Source organism: Macaca mulatta, chromosome 3 (assembly GCF_049350105.2).
Source record: "Macaca mulatta isolate MMU2019108-1 chromosome 3, T2T-MMU8v2.0, whole genome shotgun sequence".
Lineage (NCBI taxonomy): Eukaryota > Metazoa > Chordata > Mammalia > Primates > Cercopithecidae > Macaca > Macaca mulatta.
The window spans coordinates 13,883,172-13,899,626 of NC_133408.1; the positions used below are offsets into that span (position 1 = coordinate 13,883,172).

Below are 16,455 nucleotides of genomic sequence, written 5' to 3' on the forward strand. Positions count from 1 at the left end.
GGGAAGATCGCATGAGCCCAGGAGTTTAAGACCAGCCTAGGCAATATGTCGAGACTTTATCTCTACAAAAATGACAAAAATTAGCTGGGTGTGGTGGCTTGTGCCTGTAGTCCCAGCTACTCAGGAGGCTGATGTCAGAGGGTCACGTGATTCCAGGAAGTTGAAGCTGCAGTGAGCTGTGATCGTGCCACTGCACTCCAGCCTGAACAACAGAGACCCTGTCTCCAAGAAAACAAAACTTGGCTGTATATAGCAGCCAGGTGGGAGATTTTTTAATACATCAACATTAAAGGCTTTCTTTATAATCTAAAACTCCCTGTAGGATTTTCCTCGAGTTAGTAGGAAGAAGATTCTAGTAGGGAAGATAAACCTTGGGAAAAAGCCCTTTTTTGGCTTTTTTAAAACCAAAATTGTCTTTATCTCCCAAAGTGTTTTTCAGCAATTCTAATGCATACACTTGCCTCCTCCACTGTTTAAAAGACACCATCTCTGACAGTCGTTCTTTCACAAGCCATATAAATTTGACATTTACCACAATGTTAGATCATTTTCCTTTATCTGGAGCCAAATGTTAATTAACAGTTAAAAACCGATTTATAAGTGGAGTCAGTGCAAATGTTCATCAGCAAATGAACTGATAAATGTATGGATAGCTATATCCATAGATATATCCATACATTGAATGCTATTCAATTATAAAAAGGAATGAAATACTAACACATGCTACAGTGTGGGTGAACCTTGAAACATTATGCTAAGTGAAAGAATTCAGTCAAATGACCACATGTGGCCAGGCATGGTGGCTCACACCTGTAGTCCCAGCACTTTGGAGGGCCCAGGTAGGAGGATCAGTTGAACCCTGGAGTTTAAGACCAGCCTGGACAACATAGTGAGACCCCCATCACTACAAATAAAATAGAAAAATTGGGCATGGTGGCACACACCTGTAGTCCCAGCTACTTGGAAGGCTGAGGTAGGAGGATTCCTTGAACTCAGGAGGTCGAAGCTTCAGAGAGCTGTGATCGCACAACTGTACTCCAGCCTGAGTGAGACATTTTCTCAAAAAAAAAAAAAAGACTAGCTGGCCTTGGTGGCTTATGCCTGTAATCCCAGCACTTTGGGAGGCCGAGGCAGGCAGATCACCAGGTCATGAGATCAAGACCATCCTGGCCAACATAGTGAAACCCCACTTCAGTCACTCAGGCTGGAGTGCAGTGGTGCGATCCCAGCTCAATGCAACCTCCGCCTTCCGGGTTCAAGTGGTTCTCCTGCCTCAGCTTCCAGAGTAGCTGGGATTACGGGCAAGGGCCACCACTCCTGGCTGATTTTTGTATTTTTAGTAGAGACAGTGTTTCACCATGTTGGCCTGGCTGGTCTCCAACTCCTGACCTCAGGTGATCCACCTGCCTCGTCCTCATGTGTAACCTTATTTAAGAAGCTAACTCCTAAGCCCACCTGTATTCTGAGCATTGCAATAAAGATGTGAAGATTTTAATATTACAAGTTGATTTTGCTTTATAAAACGAAAGTTTCATGAATTGAAATATCTATGGACACTGAAACCTCAACAACAATTTTTTTTTTTTTGAGGCAGAGTCTCACTCTGTCACCAAGGCTGGAGTGCAGTGGTGCCATCTCAGCTCACTGCAACCTCTGCCTCCTGGGTTCAAGCAGTTCTCTGCCTCAGCCTCCTAAGTAGCTGGGATTACAGGCACGCACCACCACACCCAACTAATTTTTGTATTTTTAGTAGAGATGGGGTTTCTCCACGTTGGTCAGGCTGGTCTCGAACTCCCGGCCTCCCAGCTAATTTTTATATTTTTATATTTTCAGTAGAGACAGGGTTTCACCATGTTGGCCAGGCTGGTCTCGAACTCCTGACCTCAGGTGATCCACCCACTTCAACCTCCCAAAGTGCTGAGATTACAGGTGTGAGCCACTGCGCCTGGCCCCAAACAGCATTTTAAATTTCCTACATCACCAAACTCCAGAAAGTCACAGGAAAAAAAAAAAATAGTTGTTATAACAGTATCACTCAACTCCTTGAAAGCTTCAATTACATGCACCAGGAAAATATACCATTGAAAATCATTTTAAATGAAATATTCAGTTGAGGAGTCTATTAGATCCTCCTTTACTTTTGTTGAAAACCAATTATTGGAAACCATGCAATTTTTTTTTGAGAGGGAGTCTCACTCTGTTGCCCAGGCTTTAGTGCAGTGACGCGATCTTGGCTCACTGCAACCCCCACCTCAGCCTCCTGAGTAGCTGGGACCACAGGCTTGTGCCACCATGCCTGGCTAATTTTTGTATTTTATAGAGTTAGGGTCTCACTGTGTTGTCCAGGCTGCTCTCCAACTCCTAAACTCAAGCAATCCTCCCCCTTTAACCTCCCAAAGTTCTGAAATTACAGATGTGAACCATTACACCTGGCCAAACCATCCAATCTGTAAAGGATTAATTTCCCTTCTTCAGCACCCACAGTAAATCAACCTTTTCAATTGCGCCTTTGCTGCCTGGAAGGTGTTAACAGTCTGGGGTAAGTGAGAGGTGTGCCTTTCTTTTGCAAAATGAGGGAGGGATGATGCTCAGAGGGGAGGTGGGACTTCCTTGTACACCTTGAGGGATTCCTGTATTCAACACTGTGACACCACTCCGGGGTCAATCATTAGCTTCGAGGAGGAGGTTTAGGCATTGGCGTTGGCAAGAGAGAGTAGATCATGAACATAACGTAGAGGCATGGAATCTGAGAGCACCAATCACGTGAGAAGGGCGGAGCCAGCCAAGGACATGGGTATGAGTAGGCTGTGCAGTAGGGGGACCCAGAAGAGAGAGAGACGCCACGAAGCTTGAAGAAGCCTGTCTCAAAGAGCGGAGAACGAGGTTCTGGTGCGTTTCTCTTAGAGGCCAACTACGGCAAGAAGAGAGAAGAGTCCGTGCCATCCGCACAAGCACCCTTCAGCACACCCGAAATCCCAGAATCGGAAATTCCTGTCTTTCTTCGGATGAGGAGGCTCTGCCCCACATCCCACCCCCAGCACAGCTCACCCAAATCCAAATCTCCACGGTGGCAGAATGACTCCGAAAGAGGAAAGCAGGAGGCAGCAGCCCAGAGCTGGTCCTTCGGGGCAGGGTGTATTCAGCAAGAGGAAAATGAGGGGGAAAGCTTCTGCCTGCTTTCAGAGTTTTCCATCTGGGAGGAAACAGTTTGGGTAACACAAATCCCTGGGACCTACTGAAGGGACGTATAAGGATCAAAGATACCTGCTGTGTTGGTTTGGTGGGGCTGATGTGATAAAGCACCACAGACTGGGGCTTCAACAACAGGAGACCGTTATTCTCCCATAGTCCTGGAGACTGGAAGTCCAAGATCAAGGTGTCTGCAGGGTGGGTTTCTCCTGAGGCCTCTCCTTGGCAGGCAGATGGCTGCCTTCTCCCTGTGTCCTCACAGGGACTTTGCTCCGCGCGTGCACAACCCTGGTGTCTCTCTGCAGCCAAATTTCCTCCTTTTATAAGGACGCCAGTCAGATTGGATTATCACCCACCTTAACAGCCTCATTTTAACTTAATCACCTCTTTAAATAACATCTCCAAATGCGGTCACATTCTAAAGTACTGGGGGTTAGGGCTTCAATATGGGGGGCACAATTCAGCCCAAAGAGTGGAGAAGTGACCAGGTCATCTGGAGGGAGACAGCTGTGTGAACACCATCTTGATTTACCCACCTCCTTGTGCAAATGCATCATCAAAATAACCAGTGTTTATCCCACCAGCTTTGTGGACTAGAAGGATGGAGAGCAGTAATTCCTTACTACCTTAGTAATTACAATAAAGAAATCTTTTTTTTTTTTTTTTTTGGGGGGACGGAGTCTTGCTCTTGTTATCCCGGCTGGAGTGCGATGGAGTGATCTCAGCTCACTGCAACATCTGCCTCCTGGGTTCAAATGATCCTCCTGCTTCAGCCTCCCAAGTAGCTGAGATTACAGGTGCCCACCACCACACCCGGCTAATTTTTGTCTTTTTAGTAGAGATGGGGGTTTCACCATGTTGGCCAGGCTGGTCTCGAACTCCTGACCTCAGGTGATCTGCCCGCCTCGGCCTCCCAAAGTGCTGGGATTACAGGTGTAAGCCACCGCACCCAGCCAATAATTACAATAAAGGAATCTTAAGTGTGTGTGTTGATATACACCTATTAGACTGCAAAGATTAAAAAGAGACTACTGTGTGTTCCCAAGAGTGTGGAGGAACAGACATTCCCAAATATGTTGGTGGTGCAAATTGGTCCATCGCTTCTTGAACATAGTTTAGCAATACCTATTTATTCACAAAACATAGTGACTACCTTTCCGTGGCTGTATCTACCGAACCATGTCATTCTTTTTTTTTGTTTTTTTTTGAGACGGAGTCTCACTCTGTCACCCAGGCTGAAGTGCAGTGGCGCGATCTCGGCTCACTGCAACCTCCGCCTCCTGGGTTCAAGCGATTCTCCTGCCTCAGCCTCCCGAGTACCTGGGGTTACAGGCATGTGCCACCATGCCCAGCTAATTTTTTGTATTTTTAGAGAGACGGGGTTTCTCCATGTTGGTGAGGCTGGTCTCAAACTCCCGACCTCAGGTGATCCGCCTGCCTCAGCCTCCCAAAGTGCTGAGACTACAGGCATGAGCCACTGTGCCTGGCCTTATTTTTCTTTTTAAAAATTTTTTAGTGGCCAGGTCTCACTCTGTTGCTTAGTTTGGAGAGCAATGGTACGATCATGGCTCACTGCAGCCTCCAACTCCTGGGCTCAAGTGATCCTCCCACCTCAGCCTCCTGTGTAGCTGGGATTACAGGCAGACACCATCACACCTGGCTAATCTTCTTAAAAGTTTTTTACAGATGGAGTCTCACTATGTTGTCCACACTGGGAGTACAAGCATGAGCCACTTCACCTGGCCTGTTTTTATTTTATGCTGTTTAAGATGCTGCCTAGAAGAGTTAACTTGTACAGAAATCCTGCTTTTTTTTTTTTTTTTTTTTTTTGACGGAGTCTTGCTTTGTCACCCAGGCTGGAGTGCAGTGGCACAATCTCGGCTCACTGCAAGCTCCGCCTCCCGGGTTCACGCCATTCTCCTGCCTCAGCCTCCCGAGTAGCTGGGACTACAGGCGCTCGGCACCACGCCCAGCTAATTTTTTGTATTTTTAATAGAGACGGGGTTTCACCGTGTTAGCCAGGATGGTCTCGATCTCCTGACCTTGTGATCCGCTGTCTCGGCCTCCCAAAGTGCTGGGATTACAGGCGTGAGCCACCGCGCCCAGCCAGAAATCCTATTTTCTTTCACATGAGGTATTTTGTTGATTGTTTTCTTATAACTAAAGCCCTCTGAATCAGAGTTTATACTGTATCTTTTTCTGTGCTCCTACATAGATGGCAATAAATGATTATAATGTTTATGATGCGGAAGCTGAGAAGGCTAATACCTATTCCTGGCTCCTTTTAGGAGACACAGTCATAACAAAAAATATTGCTTAATGTGCGAGGCACAGTGCCAAGTGGTTTACATACATTGTGTAATTTCTCCCCCTAAAAAAGTCAATGAACTTGATACAATTATTATTTCATTATATGTAAAATAGGGAAAATAACAGCATTTATCTTAGAGGGCTGTTGTAAAGATTAAATGAATGCCTGTAATTCCAGCACTTTGAAAGGCCGAGGCAGGCGGATCACCTTAGCTCAGGAGTTCGAGACCAGCCTGGCCAAATGGTGAAACCTGGTCTCCGCTAAAAATAGAAAAAAGTTAGCCGGGCATGGTTGTGAAAGCCTGTAATCCCAGCTACTTGGGAGGCTGAGGCAGGAGAATCGCTTAAACCCGGGAGGTGCAGGTCGCAGTGAGCCGAGATCGCGCCACCACAGTCCAGCCTGGGAGACAGCAAGACTGTCTCAAAAAAAAAAAAAAAAAAAAAAAAAAACGAAATGAGAATATACATAAAGCACTTAGCACAATGCCATACCATTTACTATAGTTTACTATTTATTGCAACTCTCATTTTGCAGGTATCTTGCCTAAGGTGCAAGCAGAAGAAACAAGATTTTCAACCCAGATCTGAAAACTCCCAAGCCTCAGGCCGGGCGCGGTGGCTCACGCCTGTAATCCCAGCACTCTGGGAGGTCGAGACGGGCGGATCACGAGGTCAGGAGATCGAGACCATCCTGGCTAACACGGTGAAACCCTGTCTCTACTAAAAAATACAAAAAACTAGCCGGGCGTGGTGGCGGCGCCTGTAGTCCCAGCTACTCGCCAGGCTGAGGCAGGAGAATGGCGTAAACCCGGGAGGCGGAGCTTGCAGTGAGCTGAGATCGGGCCCCTGCACTCCAGCCTGGGCGACAGAGTGAGAGTCCGTCTCAAAACAAACAAACAAACAAAAAAACTCCCAAGCCTCTGCCTTTTCCTTTCTTTTTATCCTTTTTCTTTGTCCTTTTTAAAAAACTTGCTTCCTGTACAGAGAGGGGAAATGTTCAGTCCCCACCTCAGTGGTTGAAAACTCGAAGCCAGAAGATCCCTATTTTGATTTTGTCCTCTGGCCTGTCGCCAGCCCCTCAACAGTACTTGAATTAATAAAAGGGCAGGTTTTAAGCCTCATATATCATGGCTCCTTCTGTGACTCCGAAGAAACCTGTTCAGGTCCCGTTCCGGGGAAACAGTCTTGCCTTCCCCAGCCCCCAAAAAGTTACCTTCGCCCTCTGAGCCACAGCTCCCCACGCCGCCAACTCGGTCTTTGCATCATTTTCGACGCTCCCTAAGTCCCTCCCGAGAGGCGCAGGCGCACATCGCCCCTTCTAGCAAACTACATCTCCCACAATCCCAATCGGCCGACCACCTCCGCTCGGGGCGGGGACGGAGGCGGAGCTGGTCGTCCGAGGCCGGGACGAAGCGTCCTGAGGTGCCCTGCATGGGTTCTCAGGGGTAAAGTTCGTTTGACGAAAGATTGTCCGTTTCCCTGGTAAGGTCACCTGTCCCAATCAGGTACGATTCTGCCTTCCGTACCCGCTGAGCCCCTCAGGGTAAAGTGGCAGATGGCCTAGCCTGGCGGAGGCACCAGCTGGAGACCGCGCGCTGCACGGACACCGGGAGTGACGGGCGGGCCGCGCACGCATGCGCAGAGACGCGGCATGGGCGCGGGAGCCGCGGAACCCCTACCCAAGGGCTGCGCAGGTGAGGAGGGGGCGGGGCAGGACCGACCTCCCTTGCCATGATAACCACCTTCGCAGCGGGCTCCCAGACCGTTGGCCCCGATTGTCTAGAAAATAGGGGGTCTTAGGAGCTCCGTTTTAGCGTTTATATATCCCAATTCCAATTAAGCCACTTCCAGTGTTTTTTGGCCATTGTCAGTGTACAAGTCTTCCTCCTCTTCGAGACCATGTTATTGCAATAGCAGCAAACGTGTTGGGAGGCCTCACAGTTCATCGTGGTTTTTCTGGCCTCTGGCAGATGGCTCCTTCCTAGCGAGCTGTGGAGCTTAAAGTCTTTTGGACACTTGATTCTATTCAATCCAGTGTCAGACCAGGTACCTACCTTGTCCATAAGTCGTCTTATGAGAAGACTCCTTGAGATGATGCAGACTCTCGGTGCAGTTTATAATCGGCTGGAGGTATAGACAGTTAAGCAAGCCTCCTTTTTTACAGTGCCCACCCCTAACCATTTTGCTTACACCTTGTTATGGGACTTGGTTAAATTGCTTAACCTTCCGGACCTATGTTTTGTCATTAAACGAAAAGATTGGATTAGATGATCTCTAAGAATTTTCCGCTAGTAAAATATATGGTTAGTGAGGGGTAGAATCCAGATTATATCTATCTGTCTGTCTATCTATCTATCTATCTATCTATTTTTTTTTCTTTTTTTTTTTTTTTTGAGACAGAGTCTTGCTCTGTTGCCCAGGCTGGAGTGTAGTGGCACGATCTCGGCTCACTGCAACCTTCACCTCCCGGGTTCAAGCGATTCTCTTGCCTCAGCCTCCCGAGTAGTTGGGACTGCAAGCGCCCAGTTAATTTTTGTATTTTTAGTAGAAACAGGGTTTTGCCATGTTGACCAGGCTGATTTCGAACTCCTGATCTCAGGTGATCGGCCCACCTCGGCCTCCCAAAGTACTGGGATTACCGGCATGTGCCACCGTGCCTGGCCCCACAATATATTAACACTAAACTTCATCAACTTCCATTTTTCTGCCCACATCAGTGAAATATAGCTATAACAACGCAGCTGGTGCCTGGCGCGGTGGCTCACCCCTGTAATCCCAGCACTTTGGGCAGCCGAGGCGGGAGGATCACAAGGTCGGGAGTTCGAGACCAGCTTGACCAACATGGTGAAACCCCGTCTCTACTAAAAATACAAAAATTAGACGGACGTGGTGGTGGGCGCCTGTAATCCCAGCTACTCAGGAGGCTGAGGCAGGAGAATCGCTTGAACCTGGGAGGCGGAGTTTGCAGTGAGCCGTCACACTACTGCACTCTAGCCTGGGCGACAGAGCAAGAGTCCGTCTCAAAAAAAAAAAAAAAAAAAAATGAATGCAGCCAGGCCGGGTGTGGTGGCTCACCCTTGTAATCCCAGCGTTTTGGGAGCCTGAGGCAGGCAGATCACCTTATGTCAGGAATTCGAGGCCAGCCTGGCCAATATGTTGAAACCCCATCTCTACTAAATATACAAAAATTAGCCAGGGGTGGTGTTGCACACCTGTAATCCCAGCTACTCAGGAGCTGAGGCGGAAGAATCGCTTGAACCTGGGAGGCGGAGGTTGCAGTGAGCCGAGATCGAGCCGTTGCACTCCAGCCTGGGCAACAGAGTGAGACTCCGTCTCAAAAAAAGAAAAAAAAAGAATGTGGCCGGGCACAGTGGCTCACCTCCATAATCCCAGCACTTTGGTAGGCAGAGGCTGGCAGATTGTTTGAGCTCAGGAGTTGGAAACCAGGATGGGCAACATGACGAAACCCCATCCCTACAAAAATACAGAATTTAGCCAGGTGTGGTGGTGCACGCCTGTAGTCCCAGCAACATGAGAGGTAGAGGTGGGAGGATCGCTTCAGCCCAGGAGGTTGATGCTGCAGTGAGCCATGATTGTGCCACTGCACTCCAGCACGGGCAACAGAGCAAGACCCTGTCTCAAAAAAAAAAAAAAAAAAAAAAAAAAAAAAAACTAGGCGCGATGGCTCATGCCGGTAATCTCTGGGAGGCCAAGCGGGTGGATCACCATGTCAGGATATCCAGAGCAGCCTGGCCAACATGGTGAAAACCCTTCTCTACTAAAAATACAAAAAAATTAGCTGGGCGTGGCTCTGGAGGTGGAGATTGCGCTTGAACCCTGGAGGCGGAGGCACCACTGCACTCCAGCCTGGGAGACAGAGAGACTCTGTCTCAAAAGGAAAAAAAAGGGGGGGAAAAAAGGAAAAGTTGACAGCAGCATTCAAAAGAACTGCCCCTTGTTGTACTTGTAAATTCATGCCGTATCTTATACCTTATTGTTGAAAATAAGAAATTAACTGATAATACAACTTTGTTCAACCTATATTTGTTGTCGTTTTATAGATCATTGCTAGGAAGAACTCTGGGTACAATAATGAATACAACGTACGTGATGATGGCTCAGATCTTAAGATCTCACCTGATAAAGGCTACAGTGATTCCTAATCAAGTGAAAATGCTTCCATATATTGGTATCATTAGAAATAGAATGATGTCAACCCATAAATCCAAAAAGAAGATCAGAGAATATTATAGGCTGCTGAACGTGGAAGAAGGCTGCTCTGCAGATGAAGTCAGGGAATCTTTTCATAAGCTTGCCAAGCAATATCATCCTGACGGTGGCTCTAATACGGCTGATTCTGCAACATTTATAAGGATTGAAAAAGCTTATAGAAAGGTGCTCTCCCATGTGATAGAACAAGCAAATGCGAGTCAGAATAAAGGTGAAGAAGAAGAAGATGTAGAAAAATTCAAATATAAAACACCCCAACACCGGCATTATTTAAGTTTTGAAGGTATTGGTTTTGGGACTCCAACTCAACGAGAGAAGCAATATAGGCAATTTAGGGCAGACCGTGCTACTGAACAAGTGATGGAATATCAAAAGCAGAAACTACAAAGCCAGTATTTTCCTGATAGTATAACTGTTAAAAATATAAAACAGAGCAAACAGCAAAAGATAACTCAGGCTATAGAGCGTTTAGTGGAGGACCTCATTCAAGAATCCATGGCAAAAGGAGACTTTGACAATCTCAGTGGGAAAGGAAAACCTCTGAAAAAGTTTTCTGACTGTTCTTACATCGATCCCATGACTCACAACCTGAACCGAATACTGATCGATAACGGATACCAACCAGAATGGATCCTTATGCAAAAGGAAATCAGCGATACTATTGAGCAACTCAGAGAGGCAATTTTAGTGTCTAGGAAAAAACTTGGGAATCCAATGACACCAACTGAACAGAAACAGTGGAAACATGTTTGTGAGCAGTTTCAAGAAAACATCAGAAAATTAAACAAGCGAATTAATGATTTTAATTTAATTGTTCCCATCCTGACCAGGCAAAAAGTCCATTTTGATGCTCAGAAAGAAATTGTCAGAGCCCAGAAAATATATGAGACCTTTATAAAAACAAAAGAAGTCACAGATGGAAACCCAAATAACCTTGATCAAGGAGAAGAAGAGAAAACACCTGAAATCAAGAAAGGTTTTTTAAACTGGATGAATCTGTGGAAATTTATTAAAATATGATCATTTTGATGTTTACTATCATAAATCATTCTTAGTTCCACTGACACTTAACATGGAAAATGAGATTTATTGCTATATTAAGAACTGTGCCATTGTACTTTTCACAAAACTAATCACATACCCAATGATGTGTGAGTGAGACACCGATCAGGTTTGTCCTGAGGATATAGCAAGAAAATAAAATAACCTACTAAAGAAAATAATTTAGTTCATTCCAGTGTTAAAGTGTCAGTCATCTAGTGAAATGAGCTAGGATCAGGTTTCTTAGGAATCATACACGAATTCCAAAAGTTTTAGTGCAGTTTTGAGCTGTAATAACTAACTTAAAAGCAGTCACTGTTGCCATTTTCAAACATAGGTACTTAACAACAGGGAAACCGAAAAATATGTTATCAAAAGTCACAAAACTTAAGTGTAATGAAATTTAACCAATTAAACCTCCAGATGATTTTTTTAAACACGTTTGCTGGATTTATACCCCTGAGCTTATTAAGGCTCAAAACTGTTCCAAGACTTTTGCGACACTCTCCATATGGGTGGAAATTAGCCTACTGGAATTACTGCACTTTTCTTTTTATGAGGGCCTTCTCTGTGGGTACTGAATGAAAAACATACCAACCATGCAGATTCTACTTTTTCCTGTCTAACTTGATGGTTTATTGGCAGCAGAAATCAGTGAAGCTAGGTGATTTAGCAATTCTAGAAATAAACTCGTGTCCACTTTTTTTTTTTTTTTTTTTTTTGAGATGGAGTTTCACTCTTGTTGCCCAGGCTGGATTGCAATAGTGCAATCTTGGCTCACTGCAACCTCTGCCTCCTGGGTTCAAGTGATTCTCCTACCTCAGCCCCCTAAGTAGCTGAGATCAGAGGTGCCTGCCACCAGCTAATTTTTATATTTTTTTTAGTAGAGATGAGGTTTCACCATTTTGGCCAGGCTGGTCTCGAACTCCTGACCTCAGGTGATCCACCCGCCTTAGCCTCCCAAAGTACCAGGATTACAGGCGTGAGCCACCATGCCAGTACAGTGTCCACTTTTTTTTTTTTGAAATGGAGTTTCACTCTCATTGCCTGGGCTGGAGTGCAATAGCACAATCTCGGCTCACTGCAACCTCCGCCTCCTGGGTTCGAGCGATTCTTCTGCCTCAACCTCCCCAGTAGCTGGGATTATAAGCATGCGCCACCATGCCCAGCTAATTTTGTATTTTTAGTAGTGACGGGCTTTATCCACAGTGTTCACTTTTTAAAAAGTGTGAGTGTATTTCTCACCTTTCAGGAGGTGATAAAAATCCGTGGGCTCAGTGGCAATGTAAAATTTCACTTCTAGCTTCATCTTTTATCAGAGATTGAAATGTTAGATTTCCATAAAATCTACCCTAAACCTCCCTATGTCTTGAATCAGACTTCCCAGTGGCTTTGTAGCCATATGACGATTCTAACTTAATTGCCTCATGGACCAAACTTCCTGTCTTAGTGACCCTTTGATAAACAAAGACGAGATGTCTGAATTTCCTGCATCTGCATCTTTGGCAAATGATGAGGTTAATACTAATGAGATAGTTGTGTCTCATCTGCTTTCAGAAAATCTGACGTTTTAGGTTTGGATAATTGCTTTTGTCACACAGAATTGGCAACTAGAAGAATGTGAAGTGTGGTCAAAGAGGCCGGTGTGTTTCCTTCTTTAATCCAGAGTCCTGTGTTACAGAAGTGGTTCAGAAGTGAGGTACTCACCACCTGCATTTTGGAAGCACGTGTTATTTTGTACAATGTGTGATAGTTAAAACAACAAACAAAACTACACCTTCAAAGGGCCGGGCGCGGTGGCTCACACCTGTAATCCCAGCACTTTGGGAGGCCCAGGCAGGCATATCATGAGGTCAGGAGATTGAGACCATCCTGGCTAACACGGTGAAACCCCGTCTCTACTAAAAAATACAAAAAACTAGCTGGGCGAGGTGGCAGGTGAGCCACGGGAGGCTGAGGCAGGAGAATGGTGTGAACTCGGGAGGCGGAGCTTGCAGTGAGCTGAGATCCGGCCACTGCACTCCAGCCTGGGCAACAAAGCGAGACTCTGTCTCAACAAAAAAAAAAAAAAAAAAAGAAAGAAATTTTGGGCCTTTAGCTTAGATGCTGCAGCATTAATTGGCATAGTATGTGATTATTTTATTGAATGAGTTGTCATTTGACTTCTACAATGATAGCATCACTGTAAATAAAATTGTGAACAGTATGGAATGTTGCTTAATAAGAGCTATAGTTCCAAAAACATTTTAGAAGGCAGTAGTTTTGTGACTTTTGTTAAAAGTGGGAATTAGAGGCCGGGCGCAGTAGCTCATGCCTGTAATCCCAGCAGTTTGGGAGGCCGAGGCGGGCAGATCATGAGGTCAGGAGCTCAAGACCATCCTGGCTAACACAGTGAAACCCGTCTCTACTAAAAGATACAAAAAAAATTAGCCAGGTGTGGCGGCGTGCGCCTGTAGTCCCAGATGCTGGGGAGGCTAGCAGAATGGTGTGAACCCAAGAGGTGGAGCTGGCAGTGAGCCGAGATCGCGCCACTGCACTCCAGCCTGGGTGACACAGCAAGACTCCATCTCAAAAAAAAAAGTAGAAATTAGATGTAAGAGGCTCAACTGCATTACAGCAACGTAGATGAACAAAACCATTTTCCATACTGGTCAATGAGAAGGTAAGGTTACCAGAAAATATCAGTACATTTTTAATTTCAGCACAGTGCACTTTATGTTTGTAAATGTTGTCTATGTTAATAAAGTTATTATAATGATTATTCAATGGTCCTTTGTTATAATGGTAATAATATTTTGGGCTAGGCACCTAATTTTTTTTTGTGACAGAGTTTTTCTCTTGTTGCCCAGGCTGGAGTGCAATGGTGCAATCTTGGCTCACCACAACCTCTGCCTCCTGGGTTCAAGAGATTCCCCTGCCTCAGCCTCCCAAGTAGCTGGGATTACAGGCATGCGCCACCACGCCCGGCTAATTTTGTATTTTTAGTAGAGATGGGGTTTCTCCATGTTGGTCAGGCTGGTCTCGAGCTCCTGACCTCAGGTGATCCACCCACCTCAGCCTCCCAAAGTGCTGGAATTACAGGCGTGAGACACCGCACCCAGCCCTAAATGCTAAATGCATTTTTTTTTTAAATCTTTTTGATTGGCCAGGCACAGTGGTTCATGCCTGTAATCCCAACATTTTGAGAGACCAAGGCAGGAGGATTGCTTGAGCCCAGGAGTTTGAGACCAGCCCAGGAAACATGGTGAAACTCTGTCTCTACAAAAAAAAAAAAAGAAAAAGAAAAAAGCCAGGTGTGGTAGCACATTCCTATAGTCCTAGCTACCTGGGAGCCTGAGGTGGGAGGATCGCTTGAGCCCAGGAGGCCAAGGCTGTAGTGAGCCCTGATCACACCACTGCACTCCAGCATAGGCAAGAGTAAGACCCTGTCTCAAAAAAAAAACCGAAAAACAAATCTTCCAGGCTGGAGTACAGTGGCGCGATATTGGCTCACTGCAACTTCCTGCGTCCCCTGGGTTCAAGCGATTCTCCTGCCTCAGCTTCCTGAGTAGCTGGGACTATACAGGTGCCTGCCACCACACCCAGCCAATTTTTTATTTTTAGTGGCGACAGTTTCACCATGTTGGCCAGGGTGGTCTTGAACTCCTGACGTCGTGATCCGCCCTTGTCGTCCTCCCAAAGTGTTGGGATTACAGGCGTGAGCCACTGCGCCCAGCTCAGGTAATGTTTTTACAGCAGTGTGAAAATGGACTAATATAGTACCCCAATGTAAGAGTTTTGAGGAGACATAATCACTCAGACCATAACACCCATGGTAACGCTGATCCTCCAGTTCCATGAGCCACAGAATCCTCCTCATTATTTAAGCCAGTTTGAGATTTTTTTTCTGTTACTTATAACTGAAAGAGACCAACTGACAAATGTATCCACTGTCTTCAGGGTCTAGATGTGGAAAGAAGTGTTTCCTCTTCTGCTGGAGTCAAATTATCTTCCAGGCCTTAGTTTTTTGTTTTCCATCTAAAGATCAACCTTTTCTCCTAAATGACTGACACTGAGTAGCCATCCTTTCAGGAGAGAGTCCATTTCAGACCCACAGGAAGTATGACCTTAGTCTTAAGACATCTTTATCAAAATACAACCGTTCTAATAGCTGCCTAAGACTTATTCAGATGAAGTCTTTTTGCTTTATAACCACATAAGCATATGGAGAAAGAGAATATTTTGGGAAGTACCTGTTTATGCAACATGTTTTAGCCTTTCAGATAATTCCCATGGTACACATTTGGCTTGTACACTCAAAAGATGGAAGTGAATACCACTCTATCAGAAGTTCATGAAGCAGCCCTGAGAGAGAACAAACTAGAACCCATGGGGCATAGCGTGAAGGACAGCCTGAATTGTTCCTTTCTCTTAATAGACTTGTACCAACTGGACTGCATTTTCTGTCCAGTTTTAGGTGAAGTAGATCTTTCAGAACCTGTCCTGGCCCAAACCTGAAAATGGTCCTGAAGTCACAATGTCTCCAGAATCTAGGAGAGCCTCTCTGAAGTGCTTAGGTAACAGGAATTTAACAAAACATATGCTTCAGTAGCTACATGGTGGAACTGAAGCAGAATATTGTGTTTTTTTGTTTGTTTTTGTTTTTTTTGAGACAGAGTCTCACTCTGTCACCCAGGCTGGAGTGCAGTGGTGTGATCTCGGCTCACTGCAACCTCTGACTCCTGGGTTCAAGCAATTCTCCTGCCTCAGCCTCCTGAGTAGCTGGGATTAGAGGTGAGTGCCACCACACCTGGCTAATTTTTGTATTTTTAGTAGAGACGGGGTTTCACCATGTTGGCCAGGCTGGTCTTGAACGCCTGACCCTGTGATCTGCCCCCTCGGCCTCCCAAAGTGCTGGGATTACAGGCTTGAGCCACCGCGCCGGGCCATGTGTGGTATATTTTAAAGGCTGATTTACAATTCTACTAAAGACTTGACAGTGAAATGTTGACATCAGCAACTTAATTCCAATATCTTTCTTCTTTTTTTTTTTTTTTTTGAGACAGAGTCTCACTCTGTTGCCCAGGCTGCCTAATAAACCAGTCTGCCCTTTGGGATGTCTCCCCCACCCCACCCCCCCCGCAAATAAGTGATGAGATTTGGAAACTTCTAATTGTCCCCTAATATCTAGTTTTCCTTCCTTAGTACTGAAACCCCATTTTCCAGGCTTCTTCGCAATTTGGTGTAGTCAAGTGACTATTTTAGTAGCAGAATGAAAACAAAAATGGTACATGCAACCCCCGCCCCTTTCAAAAGGTTCTTAAAGAGAGGAGAGTGTTCCCTTCTGCATCCTCTCTTCTGGTGGAACGCCAGCATTGTGACATATTTCAAAAGTAACTTATTCAGCACATATTTATTGAACACCTAGATCCTAGCCCATGTATAAGAGCTATAGGAGAACATTATCCAGGATGGCGTTTTTGGTGATAATTCCATGATGCAAAACCTTTAACTTCATTATACCTCAAGTAAAATGCTTTTTAGATTTCCATTGATAATTACTTGGCTGGGCACAGTGGCTCACGCTTGTAACCCCAGCATTTTGGGAGGCGAAGGCGGGTGGATCACCTGAAGTCAGGAGTTCGAGATCAGCCTGGTGAAATCCCGTCTCTACTAAAAATACAAAAATTAGCCAAGCATGGTGGC

The 16,455-nt window shown here is 45.5% G+C and overlaps 1 protein-coding gene across 1 annotated transcript; it reads left to right on the forward strand.

The window, feature by feature from the left end:
- The first annotated feature begins 6,883 nt into the window (after positions 1-6,883).
- Positions 6,884-11,207, forward strand: DNAJC28 (DnaJ heat shock protein family (Hsp40) member C28). Its single transcript, XM_001091149.5, has 2 exons — positions 6,884-7,193; positions 9,561-11,207. Exon 2 carries the CDS (start codon positions 9,592-9,594, stop codon positions 10,747-10,749), a length of 1,158 nt encoding a protein of 385 aa, XP_001091149.5. The 5' UTR covers positions 6,884-7,193; positions 9,561-9,591; the 3' UTR covers positions 10,750-11,207.
- Positions 11,208-16,455: the final 5,248 nt, after the last annotated feature.

What these genes read in the sequence shown, in the direction of transcription:
- DNAJC28 (XM_001091149.5), top strand. Translation starts at nt 9,592, where the DNA reads ATGAATACAACGTACGTGATGATGGCTCAGATCTTAAGATCTCACCTG.